The sequence below is a fragment of the Neoarius graeffei genome, chromosome 11 (genome assembly GCF_027579695.1).
Source record: "Neoarius graeffei isolate fNeoGra1 chromosome 11, fNeoGra1.pri, whole genome shotgun sequence".
Taxonomy (NCBI): Eukaryota; Metazoa; Chordata; class Actinopteri; order Siluriformes; family Ariidae; genus Neoarius; species Neoarius graeffei.
Window position 1 is genome coordinate 27,462,731 of NC_083579.1, and position 16,825 is coordinate 27,479,555.

At 42.8% G+C, this 16,825-nt stretch overlaps 1 protein-coding gene across 2 annotated transcripts in view; it reads left to right on the plus strand.

Annotated features, from left to right (window-relative positions):
* The first annotated feature begins 467 nt into the window (after positions 1 to 467).
* Positions 468 to 16,825, plus strand: part of clmna (calmin a) — an 85,568-nt gene continuing 69,210 nt past the window's right edge. For both annotated transcript variants that reach the window (XM_060933696.1, XM_060933697.1), the window contains exon 1: positions 468 to 824. In XM_060933696.1, the coding sequence (XP_060789679.1) occupies positions 740 to 824 (85 nt within the window). In that variant the 5' untranslated portion in view covers positions 468 to 739. The remainder of the gene's footprint in view (positions 825 to 16,825) is intronic.

Sequence of the window (16,825 nt, forward strand, 5' to 3'; positions counted from 1 at the left end):
GAGGCGCATAAGGCTTCAGAAATTCTCGTAATTCGTAATTATTCTTCTTCCGGGTTTACGGTGTTCACAGATCCCAGTGTGCTCGCGGGGCGTGTGTGGGCATGTGAGGACACTCCTCCTCACCAATCAGTGCACAGGGGAGTGTCTGCTCACGCCCCTAGCCCCACTCGGCTCGGTTTGGCTCGCTTCAGCCCCACTCCAAAACCGTGGGAGTTTTGGGTGCTGAGTCGGGCTGAAGCGAGCTGAGTCGTGCTGCTCTGAGGTAGTCGAAACGCGAGCCATGTCGGGCTGAAGTGAGCTGAAAAAGGGTAGTGGAAAAGGGCCATTTGAAAACCCCTGAGCTAGGGTATAGAAGCTGTTTAGGGTGAATTCAGAAGGATCTGGCAACCCTGATCATTGTACTCTGGCAACCCTGGTGAGTAGGCGTGCACAGGGAAAGAGGAAATCTGACCCAGGTGCTGCTACCATCACACTGCATTTCACTCCAGAGAGAAAGAGAGAGAGAGAGAGGTGGAAGTGGTGTTGCAGGAAACTCAGTGCACCTTCATCATCATCATCATGATGCACGAGCTGGAGGCAGAAACAGCAGCACCTTTAGTGTAGACTGGAGGATTTTGCCACAGCTGCACACATGGGCACTGAGCGGCTCCCAGGGATATTTTAAAGGAAAAGAGGTTTCCGCACCAGGTGCAGAGAGGAGGAGAGGAGAGGAGAGGAGGAGAGGAGCTGCTCTGCCGTCATGGCCGGCCAGGAGTGGACTGACTGGTTCGAGCGGGAGGAACTGATCGGGCAGATCAGCGACATGCGAGTGCAAAACCTCCAAGGTAGGTGTGCTGCACTCCATCATCATCATCATCATCATGGATCTGCGCTCAACGCAAAAGCACGCGCAGACTTCAAAGAAAACTACCAGTTCTGATCCAAACACAAACATCATCTCAGTCATGTTTGCTTTCCAGGGAAAAAAAATATCAACTTGTGCAAACCTATCACTTCTTTTTTTTTTAAGCAGCTCAGCTAAAACCATCCCCCAGTATTCTAGCTCAGGTCTGCGCGATATTATCGGTCCCGCGATATTTTCCCTCTTGCGATGCTGATTATCTCCGATATACAGGGTGTTTAAAAAAAATAAATAAATAAATAAAAATAAATATATATATATATATATATATAGTGATTCCACGCTTATGGGTACTGAAATGGGGACATGAACTTATTTTTAAAAATTCACCTAAAACCATTTCTTTTTTTACCATCAGGTCACAAAACATGTAATCTTTAATGAATGATATGTTAAAAGATAACTTTAATTTTCTGAGATGTAATAAAAACATATTTATATGCCAAAGTCAGAACGTAACAGAAGTGTTGTGGACATATATATTCTCAATTTTAACAATGTAGAATTACTTTTTGAAACATAGGAAGGTGGCGGCACGGTGGTGTAGTGGTTAGCGCTGTCGCCTCACAGCAAGAAGGTCCTGGGTTCGAACCCCGGGTCCGGCGAGGGCCCTTCTGTGTGGAGTTTGCATGTTCTCCCCGTGTCCGCGTGGGTTTCCTCCGGGTGCTCCGGTTTCCCCCACAGTCCAAAGACATGCAGGTTAGGTTAACTGGTGACTCTAAATTGACCGTAGGTGTGAATGAGAGTGTGAATGGTTGTCTGTGTCTATGTGTCAGCCCTGTGATGACCTGGCGACTTGTCCAGGGTGTACCCCGCCTTTCGCCCGTAGTCAGCTGGGATAGGCTCCGGCTTGTCTGCAACCCTGTAGAAGGATAAAGCGGCTAGAGATAATGAGATGAGAATGAGAACATAGGAAGGTGATGTTTTAGCAAATATAATTAATAAACATGTGTAGTAGAATAAACATACATATTCTTTCAATAAGATTAACATGGTATATAGCTAGATTGTAATTAATTTGTAACAGACGCGAGATGGACAGTCGTAACAGACATCATTTTGGAACTCATAGGCTTGACTTTGGCATATAAATGTTTTTATTACATCTCAGAAAATTAAAGTTATCTTTTAACATATCATTCATTAAAGATTACATGTTTTGTGACCTGATGGTAAAAAAAGAAATGGTTTTAGATGAATAAGTTCATGTCCCCATTTCAGTACCCATAAGCGTGGAATCACTCATATATAATCTGAGATGTAAATATCCCAGAAACTACATAGTCTAGGCCAGGGGTGGGCAATTATTTTTTATGAGAAACAGAAAATTTTGTGGAGGGCCGGACCAAAAAGCTGAACTAAATTCTGCATAATGTTAATTGTATTTTTTTTTTATATAAAGCAATAAATAACATTGTTTTTACAAGCTAGTAAGAGCAGGGGCATCACTAGGCCTTTTTTACTGGGGCACGTCTCATCTCATCTCATTATCTCTAGCCACTTTTTATCCTGTTCTACAGGGTCGCAGGCAAGCTGGAGCCTATCCCAGCTGACTACAGGCGAAAGGTGGGGTACACCCTGGACAAGTCGCCAGGTCATCACAGGGCTGACACATAGACACAGACAACCATTCACACTCACGTTCACACCTACGGTCAATTTAGAGTCACCAGTTAACCTAACCTGCATGTCTTTGGACTGTGGGGGAAACCGGAGCACCCGGAGGAAACCCACGCGGACACGGGGAGAACATGCAAACTCCGCACAGAAAGGCCCTCACCAGCCACGGGGCTCGAACCCGGACCTTCTTGCTGTGAGGCGACAGCGCTAACCACTACACCACCATGACTGGGGCACGTACCCCAGTAAAAATCAGCTGTGCCCCAGTAAGAAAATGTTGAAAGATTTTCATAACAAACTAGTTTCTTTGGCAGATCATTTATCGACTGTAAGTTGTAGGACAGAGTGTGTTTCAAACTTCTATCGCCTCTTTCTAACTAATTTTCTGATTGGTCTGGGAGATTCTCACTGTAAACATAGCGTGCGTGCGGCATGCCATGAGCCCATTTAGCCTACTGGAGAGACGAGTCTACTCTTTGGATGAGTCAGAGAACGGGCTCTGGATGAGTTAAGGTAGTGCAAAGTTTTTGCAACAAAATTAAGCAAACCATATTCTAACAAACCCATTAAACTACATCGAATTAAACGATATTAAATTATTTTTCCAGATGGATATCAGACAAGTCTTCTCATGAAACAGAGACAGGGGCAGGGAAACAGTGACAGATGAGGAGGAGGAGGGTGAGAGAGGTAAGATTAAGGTTGTAGGTTAGTCAGTCATAACTAACCAGCTAAGTTCGTGAATCGTGAGAGTTGAGGTGACACGTTTAGCATCAGCATGCATTAAAAGCCCAAATGTCAACAATAAATTTTTTGGGGACTGGGATGTGTTTTCTGTCTTGTTGACCTATTCCTCGCATAACTTCATCCACGAGAGCGTGAGAATTATCCACTTTGCATAGGTTGGGGACAGGAACGTTAAGGTGCATTGTGCGGGGGGCATTTTGTGTGTGTGTGTTGGGGGGGCAGTGCCCTAGTAAAGCTTAATTCCTAGTGACGCCCCTGGGTAAGAGTGTGGAAAAAACGAGGTTGCCTTACAAAAAATGTCATTTATTCAATCAAATTTCCCAAAACAATGATTAACAAAATGTGAACGTTTGTACCTCTTTTTTGTTTTCAGTCACATTCACCCCAAAACACAATAAAGACATCACAGTATTGTCTTTCTACTCCAAATATCAAGCAAGATACATCATATTATTATAATGATGCCCACATTTGTAGTCTAATCACCTCATTTGGTGTTTTTCAGTTTTTTATTTGTTCAGTGAGAGAAATCTAGTCTCTGTTGGTCTTTAACGAGTGCATCAAAGTCAGGTTGAATGTCTGAGGTGGAGATGCGAAGCACAGCTGACAGATGATCATCAGTCGATTCGGTGTAGGTATCAGATCTACAGATCGGCTTGGGCTCCGGTGCCTGCTGGTGACGTCACACTATGTGATTGGCTGGACCGTTTGAAGGATGACGTACAAGTTTGTGGTTGGTCTGGACAAATTACGGAAGTAGTTATCGTGGGATTAGGTTTCGTGGGATGTCATGTTCATGTCGCGCGCATTGCGTTTTTGTTGAACACAACTTCAAAATAAAAACAATGCACATTCAGTCCATGCATGAGGTAAAATTAGAAAATATGTTTATTTTCTAATTTCTAATTAACCTTACGCGGGCCGGTCAGAATGAACCAAAGGGCCGGATGCGGCCCGTGGGCCGTAAAATGCCCAGGTCTGGTCTAGGCAAATGAAACTGAACAGGCTTAATGTTGAGCAATGTGGGATTTATTCCTCAAAATTTGAATGAGAAATTCAAAGGTATGTGGATTCCATGAACTATCTCATTCATCTCAGCTCATTATCTCTAACTGCTTTATCCTGTTCTACAGGGTCGCAGGCAAGCTGGAGCCTATCCCAGCTGACTACGGGCGAAAGGCGGGGTACACCCTGGACAAGTCGCCAGGTCATCATAGGGCTGACACATAGACACAGACAACCATTCACATTCACACTTACGGTCAATTTAGAGTCACCAGTTAACCTAACCTGCATGTCTTTGGACTGTGGAGGAAACCCACGCGGACACGGGGAGAACATGCAAACTCCGCACAGAAAGGGCCTCGTCGGCCACAGGGCTCGAACCCGGACCTTCTTGCTGTGAGGCGACAGCGCTAACCACTACACCTCCGTGCCCCCCCAATAAAAGCATTAAACATATAAAATTTGGACCTGTTTCCACACATGCTGTTAAAATTTGAGGTCAATTGACCAAGTTATTAGATTGTGACATATCAAAGTTTTTGAAACACCCTGCATCTCCATCCATTATCTGTTGTCGCTTATCCTGTGCAGGGTCGCAGGCAAGCTGGAGCCTATCCCAGCTGACTATGGGCGAGAGGCGGGGTACACCCTGGACAAGTCACCAGGTTATCGCAGGGCTGACACATAGACAAACAACCATTCACATTCACACCTATGGTCAATTTAGAGCCACTAATTAGCCTAGCCTGCATGTCTTTGGACTGTGGGGGAAACCGGAGCACCCGGAGGAAACCCACTCAGACTCCACACAAAAAGGCCCTCGCTGGCCTTGAACCCAGGACCTTCTTGCTGTGAGGCAACAGTGCTAACCACTACACCACCGTGCCCCCCCTCGTCTGCTTTTTCACATGCCGTGGTCATGCAGTGTCTTGGCCCTATATAAACCCATTCGCTCATGTATACTCATTGGGAATGCCAGTGATTTCAGAAGTAAACGCGTGGTCCAGACCCAGGCATCCTGGTTTATTTTTTTGTCTGACTTGAGTGTAATTGTACAATTTGGGGTTGTTGACGAATGCTCTTCCATTTTGATGTGGTTGAAGTGGTAGGAACCAAAGCCAAAGTGTTGGTGTCTCCTGATAATCAACAGTATCCTTCTTTCTCATTGGTAGTCATTTCAATTGTATTGCCTTAAAGACTTGGTACCTGCGCACTTCACATCGCCAAAGTGGTTAGTTCGCATGTCATTGGGACAGATCAGTGAATTTCATTGACATTCCATGGTCTCTGGTTACCGCATACTGTAGTTGCTTGTCTTTTCCGATGTGTATGCAGATAACCAGTAAAATTCAGGCTTAACTAGTGAAGTTGTTGCACACACTTATGGTCAGAAGGTATTTGTTAATTAAGCAAGAGTGTAGTTATACTGAATATAGGTGTAGGAATGAAGCAAGACGCACTCTTGGTCACTCAGTATTGCTTTTATACAACGGTTCTCTAAACACAGGAGTAATATAATGTGACATTTCAGGTACAATACAGCCAAGTGTTTTGTTTATTTTTGCTCTGCTAGCAGAAACCGATCCTGAAGAAGCTGCACTCACTTTAGCACGTCAGGTAGCTGGCTAGCTAGCGGGTATATGGATTGTATCTTCCTGTTCAAGGTGGTTCCAGTGAAATTGGTGTACCTTCTTCATTTTCATTTCCACCTGATGGGATTTCATGCAGTATTGTAAGTCACAAGTTTGTGAAAAATGTCTTGTTTCATCATCAGCCATGTCCGCTGATGATGTCGCTAACATTGCTGTAGTTACTGTTTCAAACCAGGAAGTGAAATTTTATGGATTGTAATTGGCAAAGTAATACACACGTACTGTGTTTTGACCAAGAGGGAATCAGTTCCGTTCAGGATTCTTTGAAATTTGGTGCCAGCTAGAAAATCAGACTGAGTTTTGAGTGGATCCACTGGAATCAGGGATGTGTTATCAATGTAGGGCTTTTCACAATGTGCAACGGAAGTAAATAGTAGTAGCACAGATGGTGGATTGCACTGATTACCTGCAAGTTTTTGTTCTGTTATTGCAGAAATTTGTTTTCATTCAAAAAACAAGCATGGACTAACCTAATAATGAGAAGAAGTAGAAACTCTCCAAACGAATGACAGGCCCACTGATGTCAAGGTTCATGCTGGAAAAAACATCTATCTTTTGGTTCAAGTTGGAAACCAACTTTTTAGGTTCGGAACATTTATTTATTTTTGGTCAAAATGCCCCGAATGGCTCAAAATTTGATGCAGGAACCAAAAAGGAACCTGTTTCTTGTTAGTGGAAAAGGGGTAACAATGAAACGACCCAGTGTGGTTATACTAAATATTAGCACTTGTGGCGCTCTGCTGGACCAATCAAATTAGTGGAATTAACTGTTGTATAGCTTTCTATAAGAGCAGCTCTGACAGTAGTTCCAGCTGCAAATTATATTCATGTCCTGGTCCTAATAGGTTCCAATACGTTTATAATAATAATAATAATAATAATAATAATAATAATAAGTAATTCCAATAATAAATAATTTCGATATGTAATTGGCTAGTAATGACCAGCTCTTAATATAGTAAAAATGTTCTGGAAGGAGAAATTTGTTTAACATTTATGGAAGGAGTCTCAAGAGTTTTCTCACAGTTTTCCACCATTCAGTGGTCATGGTATCTGAACGCTGAGTGAGTGAACACTGGAACATTCTGCATACTAAGAGGTAGGCTTGTGTGCCTTAGAGGCAAACTGGCACCAGGAACTATGAGGTGCTGTTTTGTACATTTTTACTCTGAAAACACAATTATAAATGCACATCTGTTAGCTACAAGCAAGTGATTCACTTGCGTTTCTAAACGGCTCTAAATTATATGCGACTCAAATGCACAGAGTTGTTTAGAAATGATTTCTCAAATGATACACTTGCATTTATAAGCAACACCTAAAATGATGCACTTAACATTTCTGAACAACCCTCAAATGATACTTGCATTTTGTAAACGACTCATTAAATGATACACTTGCAGTTGTAAATGTTTATTGAAACGACACACTTTATAAGTGAGTCTTCACGTGATACTTATTTGGACTTCGACTTGCTCCTCAAATGATGCTTACATTAGTTGACGACTTTATAAATGATGCACTTTAATTTGTATGCAACCTTTTTTAAACGATACATATACAGACATAAATGACTCCTCAAATGAGAGATGTACACTTGTAAACAACTCCTCAATTGATACCCTCACATTTTGTAAATGACTCCTCCAATGATACATGTACACCTTGTAAATGATTCCTCATGTGATACCCCGACATTTCTGAACAACTTTACCTTGGTTGACAACTTTATAAATGACTCCTCAACTGATACCCTTACATTTGTAAATGACTCCTCAAATGATGCATGTATGTTTGTAAATGACTCAACTGATATGCTTACATTTGTAAAAAATCCTTAAGTGATACCCTTACCTTTGACAAATTTATAAATGACTCTTCAAATGATACCCTTACCTTAGTTGACACCTTCATTGACTGTCATAAATGACTCCTCAAATGACACATGCACATTTGTAAATAACTCCTCATTTGATACTCTTGCATTTCTAAATGACTCCTTAATTGATACCCTCACATTTGTAAATTATTCCTTCAATGACTCCTCATTTGATACCCTTGCATTTCTAAATGACTCTTCAAATGATACCCTTATCTGAGTTGACAACTTTTATAAATGAGTCATAAATGACTCCTCGAATGATGCGTGCACGTTTGTAAATGACTCCTCATGTTATACCCTTACATTTCTAAACGACTCCTCAAATGGTACCCTTACTTTAGCTGACAACTTCATTGACAGTCATAAATGACTCCTCAAATGATATTTACACACTTGTAAATGACTCCTCATTTGATCCCCTTGCATTTCTAAACGACTCCTCAATGATGGCGTTATCTTAGTTGACAATTTTACAAATGATGCACAGTTATAAATGACTCCTCAAATGATACCTGCACATTTGTAAATGACTTCTCAGTTGTTTACATTTTTAAATAACTCCTCAAATGAAGCAATGGCATTTCTAAATGACTCTCATCCTTCTCTCCATGTATCATATTGTACTGTAGCTTATAATACTGCAGGTGAAACATCACTTTTGCCTTTTGTAAGGTAACCATAGCAACATGATAGCTTGCAATGGATACACAAGGTGTAATATGGTGTTATTTCCAACCATATTAAAGATAACATTTATATAACATTTATAACATATTTAACCTTTTATGTGCTGTCTGTCTGTCTGTCTGTCTGTCTGTCTGTCTGTCTATCTATCTATCTATCTATCTATCATATATAAAATATGACACAATTGCAGAAATGTATTAAGTGCTATTTTGACACTGTTAATATTTTTATTGCTCAGTGATTAGTTTGGCTCTGTGTTGATGCTTACTTAAATGTTGGTTCTTCTGACATCACGGGATATGAGGAAAGTTTCCACAAGTGGAAATGAATCACAGGGGTTTTATAGTAAAGCTGCCTGTCTGCTGTGGCTTTACTCCGTCTGGCCTTCAGTGCTGACACTGGCTTTGTTTGGTGTGTAAACGAATACAAGAATAGTTCGGTCGTCCTTGTCTCATGAGCTTCACACGTTCAATCTTATGTGTTTCATTATCACCCGTTGTATTGAATTGACCTCGACAGCGTTGAATAAAGTTGCATAATCACTGTGGGTGTTAGTCCGACACCATATCCGATGTGTCGTGCTTATAATCAGTTATACGATACGTAACAATGTTGTCATGGATTCTTTAAGACATTGTTACTACGACAGTCTTCTGTTTGATGGGAGATGGAGTTGTGTTTGCGAGATAAAGTCTGTCTTGTTTGGAAGGCAGCAGAACCAGTCGATTAAGATTCCTTTTTTGGAAACAAGTTTGAAGGATCATCACGTGTATCTTGCAGTTCTTTTCACCAAATCTGAATATGAAATTTGAAAGAGTTAAAATTTTTTATTTGCCTTTCTGTCCTCAGAGGTTTCCTAGTTGGAGGTCTGAAGTTACCAGTTATGAGCTTTAATCAAATGCAGCATTATGTTGGCTATTTTTTTTTTAATTAAAAAAAAAAATTTAAAGTCTAGGTTTCCAGGCAACAAAACATAGGACCTGGAAGCATGCTGGAGCACTAACTTTTGCACTGTGCCAGCCAGTGTCTGTATTCCCTCTTGCAATCTCATAATGGATCAAAATCAATACTTTTAGAGCTATAGCTTTTTCAGCATGACGTTGAACCTGTGTCGTCTCCATGGGCTCGAGCCTGTATCGTCTCGGGTTGCAGTGGCTCTGAGTCCGAGGTCTTTAGTCTTGATGGAGGCATAACACCAAACATTCGTAGACACACACCCTGGTGAAGGGAGAAACGAGACGGTGGATGAACTGCTGCAGAGAACACTGCCTCAGAGTGGATTGTAAAACCCACACTGCTCACTGAGTGCTCAAGAGTATCAGCCTCTGCATCAGTGCTGGAATTTCAGCGCAGTATGTTCCCACACACTGCAGCTTCTCGAGAGGTGATTGGGATTCAGTCTCCGCGCCGTGTGTGTGGGTTTGTGTGGAGCTCTGTTTGGAAATGGCCCTTCATGAAACATCAAAAGCTGCTCATGTGTTATTGTTGCGAAATGTTTCTGTATAGGAACAAATGCTTATCCGTTGAGATGGATGAGACTGACGATGGCAGTGGTGTTCACATTGAGCATATTATACAATTTAACATTCATAACACAGTCATAAATATAGTGTCTTGCAAAAATATTCGTCCCCCTTGGTGTTTGCCCTGTTTTGTCGCATTACAAGCTGGGATTAAAATGCATTGGGGGGGGGTGGGGCAAGCACTATTTGATTTACACAACATGTCTATCACTTTAAAGGTGAAAATTGTTGTTTTATTGTGACACAAACAATAATTAAGGTGAAAAAACAGAAATCTGGAGTGTGCATAGGTATTCACCCCCCCCCCCCCCCATAAAGTCAATACTTTGTAGAGCCATCTTTTACTGCAATTACAGCTGCAAGTCTCTTGGGGTGTGTCTCTATTAGCTTAGCATATCTAGCCACTGGGATTTTTGCCCATTCCTCAAGGCAAAACTGCTCCAACTCCTTCAAGTTAGATGGGTTGTGTTGGTGTACAGCAATCTTCAAGTTATACCACAGATTCTCAATTGGATTGAGGTCTGGGCTTTGACTAGGCCATTCTAAGACATTGAAATGTTTCCCTTTAAACCACTCCAGTGTAGCTTTAGCAGTATGTTTAGGGTCATTATCCTGCTGAAACGTGAACCTTCATCCCAGTCTCAAACCTCTGGTTGACTCAAACAGGTTTTCCTCCAGAATCGCCCTGTGCTGCTGCTGCTGCATTGCCATAGTCGTCATAGAACCGTTGGCATTCTCTTGCATGCCTTTTCTCTGGCCACGGCCATTCCACCATCAGTCCACATCCTGATGTTATCAATCCATCCTGTTTTCCTTCGTCCTGGCCAGGCTGTCCCTTCTACTTCACCTTCTACTGTCACCTGAACTAGACTATCTGAATGTCATTTCCAATGTCCATACATAGACAACTTCCTCTTCTTCAATTGGGCAAGCAGACCATCTTCCTCTGAAACTCCTACCCTTTGCCGAATCCATGTGTTGGTCTTTCTATCTTTCCAACTGACCTGCAGCATTCTACGCCATACCCACAGCTCAAATGACTATCTTCATATCACTCTGCTTTAATGTCCAACTTTCTGCACCATAGAGGGCTCTACTCCAAACCAGAGATTTCACCAATTGTTTCTTCAGTTTCAGGCTGATCTCTTTTGCCTTCCACAATCCAGTTAGCTGGCTGGTGGCATCTCTTGCAATTGCTAACCTAGCCCAAATCTCTGGTGTTGAATCTCTGTCAATCCTTACCATTGAGCCAAGGTATTTGAAGCTATCTACCTGGTTGATTACATTTCCACCAAGGAAGATTTGTTCTTTACTTCCATGGACCATAACATGAGTTTTGGCTGAGTTTATATGGAGACCAAAGGTGAGGTTGCATTTCTCCAATTCTGCTGCTTGCTTCTCCAGTTCTATCTTTGAGCGTGCAAGCAGTGTAGTGTCATCAGCATAACGTATATTCCATATTGCTCTTCCACCAACAATGCTACCCTATCTTTCATCCAGTGTCTCTTTCACCTGTCGCATGATGGCTTCACCACAGGCACTGAAAAGCAAGGGGGACACAATACAGCCTTGTCGTACTCCTTGTTCAAATGGAAACTGGTCTGTGTGGCCGTCTGCTACTCAGATGACTCCAGTAGCTTTTGAGTATAGTCTCTCCAAAAGCCAAACTAGATGTTTAGGTGTGCCAAAATCCATGAGAGTTTTCCACAAGACTGCATGATTGACTGTGTCAAATGCCTTGCTATAGTCAACAAACATCAGCCATCACTCTTGATCTTGCCTTTTCACTGTTTTCTCAATGATGTTACGTATGGTAAGAATTGCATCAGTTGTCCCTTTACCGGCAACAAAACCAAACTGCTCCACAGCGATCTGAGGCATTACAAAGTGTGCTAACCTGCCACATACAGTGGGGCAAAAAAGTATTTAGTCAGCCACCAATTGTGCAAGTTCTCCCACTTAAAAAGATGAGAGAGGCCTGTAATTTTCATCATAGGTACACTTCAACTATGAGAGACAGAATGGGGGGGAAAGAATCCAGGAAATCACATTGTAGGGTTTTTAATGAATTAATTGGTAAATTCCTTGGTAAAATAAGTATTTGGTCACCTACAAACAAGCAAGATTTCTGGCTCTCGCAGACCTGTAGCAACTTCTTTAAGAGGCTCCTCTGTCCTCCACTCGTTACCTGTATTAATGGCACCTGTTTGAACTCGTTATCAGTATAAAAGACACCTGTCCACAACCTCAAACAGTCACACTCCAAACTCCACTATGGCCAAGACCAAAGAGCTGTCAAAGGACACCAGAAACAAAATTGTAGACCTGCACCAGGCTGGGAAGACTGAATCTGCAATAGGTAAGCAGCTTGGTGTGAAGAAATCAACTGTGGGAGTAATTATTAGAAAATGGAAGACATACAAGACCACTCATAATCTCCCTCGATCTGGGGCTCCACGCAAGATCTCACCCCGTGGGGTCAAAATGATCACAAGAACGGTGAGCAAAAATCCCAGAATCACACGGGGGGACCTAGTGAATGACCTGCAGAGAGCTGGGACCAAAGTAACAAAGGCTACCATCAGTAACGCACTACGCCGCCAGGGACTCAAATCCTGCAGTGCCAGACGTGTCCCCCTGCTTAAGCCAGTACATGTCCAGGCCCGTCTGAAGTTTGCTAGCGAGCATTTGGATGATCCAGAAGAGGATTGGGAGAACGTCATATGGTCAGATGAAACCAAAATAGAACTTTTTGGTAAAAACTCAACTTGTCGTGTTTGGAGGAGAAAGAATGCTGAGTTGCATCCAAAGAACACCATACCTACTGTGAAGCATGGGGGTGGAAACATCATGCTTTGGGGCTGTTTTTCTGCAAAGGGACCAGGACGACTGATCCGTGTAAAGGAAAGAATGAATGGGGCCATGTATCATGAGATTTTGAGTGAAAACCTCCTTCCATCAGCAGCAAGGGCATTGAAGATGAAACGTGGCTGGGTCTTTCAGCATGACAGTGATCCCAAACACACCGCCCGGGCAACGAAGGAGTGGCTTCGTAAGAAGCATTTCAAGGTCCTGGAGTGGCCTAGCCAGTCTCCAGGTCTCAACCCCATAGAAAATCTTTGGAGGGAGTTGAAAGTCCGTGTTCCCCAGCGACAGCCCCAAAACATCACTGCTCTAGAGGAGATCGGCATGGAGGAATGAGCCAAAATACCAGCAACAGTGTGTGAAAAACTTGTGAAGACTTACAGAAAACGTTTGACCTCTGTCATTGCCAACAAAGGGTATATACTGTAACAAAGTATTGAGATGAACTTTTGTTATTGACCAAATACTTATTTTCCACCATAATTTGCAAATAAATTATTTAAAAATCAGACAATGTGATTTTCTGGATTTTTTTTTTCTCATTTTGTCTCTCATAGCTGAGGTATACCTATGATGAAAATTACAGGCCTCTCTCATCTTTTTAAGTGGGAGAACTTGCACAATTGGTGACTGACTAAATACTTTTTTGCCCCACTGTATAACTTCTAGCAACACTTTAGATGCATGGCACAACAGACTGATAGTTTGATGTTTGGAGCAGTCCTGCGTTCCGGGTACTTTTGGTAAGGCAATGATTTTGGATTGTGTCCAATCGCTTGGTCAATCACCAGGCTTCCAGATGTTATTAATTAATTTTTCATAGCTAGCACTACAGTGTCTCCTCCTGCCTTTATCATTTCTCCATAGATTCCATCCTGGCCAGCAGCTTTACCAACCTTTAATCTCTTTATGGCTGCTCTAATTTCGCTTGGTAGGACTTCAGGTTCCAGTAGGTCTGGTGGATGTTCATCAAGAGAGTGCCGTGGGGAGTCTGAGCTGAAGAGTTGAATGACGTACTCTGTCCACCTGTCTTTGGTGTTATCAGCTTCATGAAGCATTTCACCATTTTTATCCTTGATACCATTGCCTGCCTGAGGGGATCTCTTCCCACTAATCTGCCTTATCAGCTGGTAGGTACGTTTGGTATTACCAGACCTAAAATGATTGATCTGCCTCAGCACTTAGACCAGCCAGCCACTTCCGTTTTGCCTTACGGCATGTAGTTTTAACAGATTTACAGAGACTCTTTTATATTCTGCATCCTGAAAGTTGTTTATCTTGGCTTGACGTCTTTGGTGAATCAAATCTTGGCATTCTCAGTCTTTCTTACAAGACAACAATGTTCTTTTGTTGCTAAAATTAGTACATCTGCCAATACTGGCCATGTGATGTCCTTACCTTTTAGATAATCTTTGACACTGGATTCGAATGCAGCTGCCAAGGCTGGGTCTTTCAACTGTGCCAGATTTAGTTTGGGTTTCTTGGTAAGCAGCTTTTTCTTACTCCAACTGCGACCCTTCAATTTCATCCAAACTAATTGGTGGTCTGAACCACAATCAGCACTGCGTAATGCCCTGTATTTAGTGCCGTCCATCCTTCCTTCAGTCCTGACCAGCTTTCCTGTCCCTGCAGATGAAAAATATCCCCACAGCATGATGCTGCCACCACCATGCTTCACTGTAGGAATGGTGTTCTCAGGGCGTTGGGTTTGTGCCACACATGGCATTTCCCATGATGGCCAAAAAGATCAATTTTGGTCTCATTTGACCAGAGAATCATCTACCATGTGTTTGGGGAGTCTGCCACATGCTGTTGGGCAAACTCCAAACGTGTTTTCTTAAGCCGTGTCTCTTTCCTGGCCACTCTTCCATAAAGCCCCGCTCTGTGGAGTATATGGCTTAAAGTGGTCCTATGGATAGATCCTCCCATCTCCACTGTGGATCTTTGCAGCTCAGTGTTATCTTTGGTGTCTTTGTTGCCTCTCTGATTAATGCCCTCCTTGCCCGGTGGAGTTTTGGTGGGTGGCCTTCTCTTGTCAGGTTTGTAGTGGTGCCATATTCTTTCCATGTTGCTATAATGAATTTAATGGTGCTCCCTGGGATATTCAAAGTTTGGGATATTTTTTAATTATCCAACTCTGATCTATACTTCTCCACAACTTTGTCTCTGACCTGTTTGGAGTGCTCATGTTGCTTGCTTAAGCCTCGGTCACAACCGGCCGTACGTGCTCCTACGGCCGGTCTACGTGCAAAAAACGCAAGAAATGCACGGAGGGCGCGCATGTGACGTGCTGATTTTGGAGCCGTAGACTGGCCGCAGACCGGCCGCAGAGGTTCTTTGTCATGTCAAACAAACTCTACTGGCTCTTACGTTTTTTTCAGGCCGCAAGACAAACTTGCGGCCAATGTGCATCTTTCTCCATGAACAAAAAAACCCTAGCGATTTGGGAAACGCCAAAAATCGCACGGCCAAAAAATCGTACGTCCGGTTGTGACCTAGGCTTTAGTAGTGTTGCAGAGTCGGGGTCCTTCCAGAACAGGTTGATTTATACAGACATCATGTGACAGATCATGTGACACTTTGATTGCACACAAGTGGATCTTGATCAACTAATTATGTGACTTATGAAGTGAATTGATTGGACCAGCTCTTATTTAGGGGTTTCATACGAAAGGGGGTGAATACCTATGCACACTCCAGATTTGTTTTTTCATCTTTAATTATTGTTTGTGTCACAATAAAACAATTTTCACCTTTTAAAGTTGTAGGCATGTTGTGTAAATCAAATGGTGCTTCACCCCCCCCCCCCCCCCCCCCCCAAAAAAAAAAAATCCATTTTAATTCCAGCTTGTAAGGTGAAAACAGGACAAACACCAAGGGGGATGAATACTTTTGCAAGACACTGTAGTTTCTGAGATGAATAAAAGCTGGGTGTCTATTAAGAGTACTGTAAAACTGTATTTACACTCACCAGCCACTTTAAAAAAAAAACAAAACAGGTAGCATTCGTTTTTATTCATTAATTCATTCATTCTCCTTCCCAGTCGTCAGCTGTCCAGTTTCAGTGAACTTGTGCCAACTGTAGTCTTTGTTTCCTTTTATTGACTGATGCCCCTTTTCCACCAAAGCAGTTCCAGGGCTGGTCCGGGGCCAGTGCTTAGTTTGGAACCGGGTTTTCTGTTTCCACTGACAGAGAACTGGCTCTGGGGCCAGAAAAACCGGTTCCAGGCTAGCACCAGCTATTTGCTGGGCCAGAGGAAAGAACCGCTTGCGTCAGCGGAGGGGGCAGAGTTGTTAAGACCAACAACAATCGCAAGACCGTGAAAGGTCGCCATTTTTAAGCGCTGAGAAGCAGCAGCTGTACAAACGCGAAGTCATCCATTATTGTTGTTGCTGCTGCTTCTTCTTCTCCATGTTGTTGCTTCGATATTCGCGCCAAGGTTTATGCAAACGCAGCGACGTAACTGACGTATACAGCGACGTAATGACGTGGCTCCCCTTAGCACCACAAGCTATGGAAAAGCAAACTGGTTCTCAGCTGGCTCGCAAGTTGAAGGAGTTGTGAACCAGCACCAGCACTGGCCCCGAACCAGCCCTGGAACTGATTTGGTAGAAAAGGGGGATGATTGACAGGAACGGACCCTGATGTGCCCAAGACTGAAGTGAACCCAAGACTGAGGTGCCCTTGAGCAAGGCACCTAATCCCCATCTGCTCCCCAGGGGAGCTAAATGCCTGTAATGTGTAGTAGTCTTCAGCTTTTGTAGCTCATCCACATCAAGGTTGATGTGCATTTTGAGCTGCTTTTCTGCTCACCACATTTGTAAAGAGTGGTTGTTTTGAGGGACCATAAACTTGACAGACTGTTGTGTGTGAAAATCCTAGGAGTTTAGGGATTTCTTAAATACTCAATCCACCTGTCTGGCATCAAATCCCATTAAAATC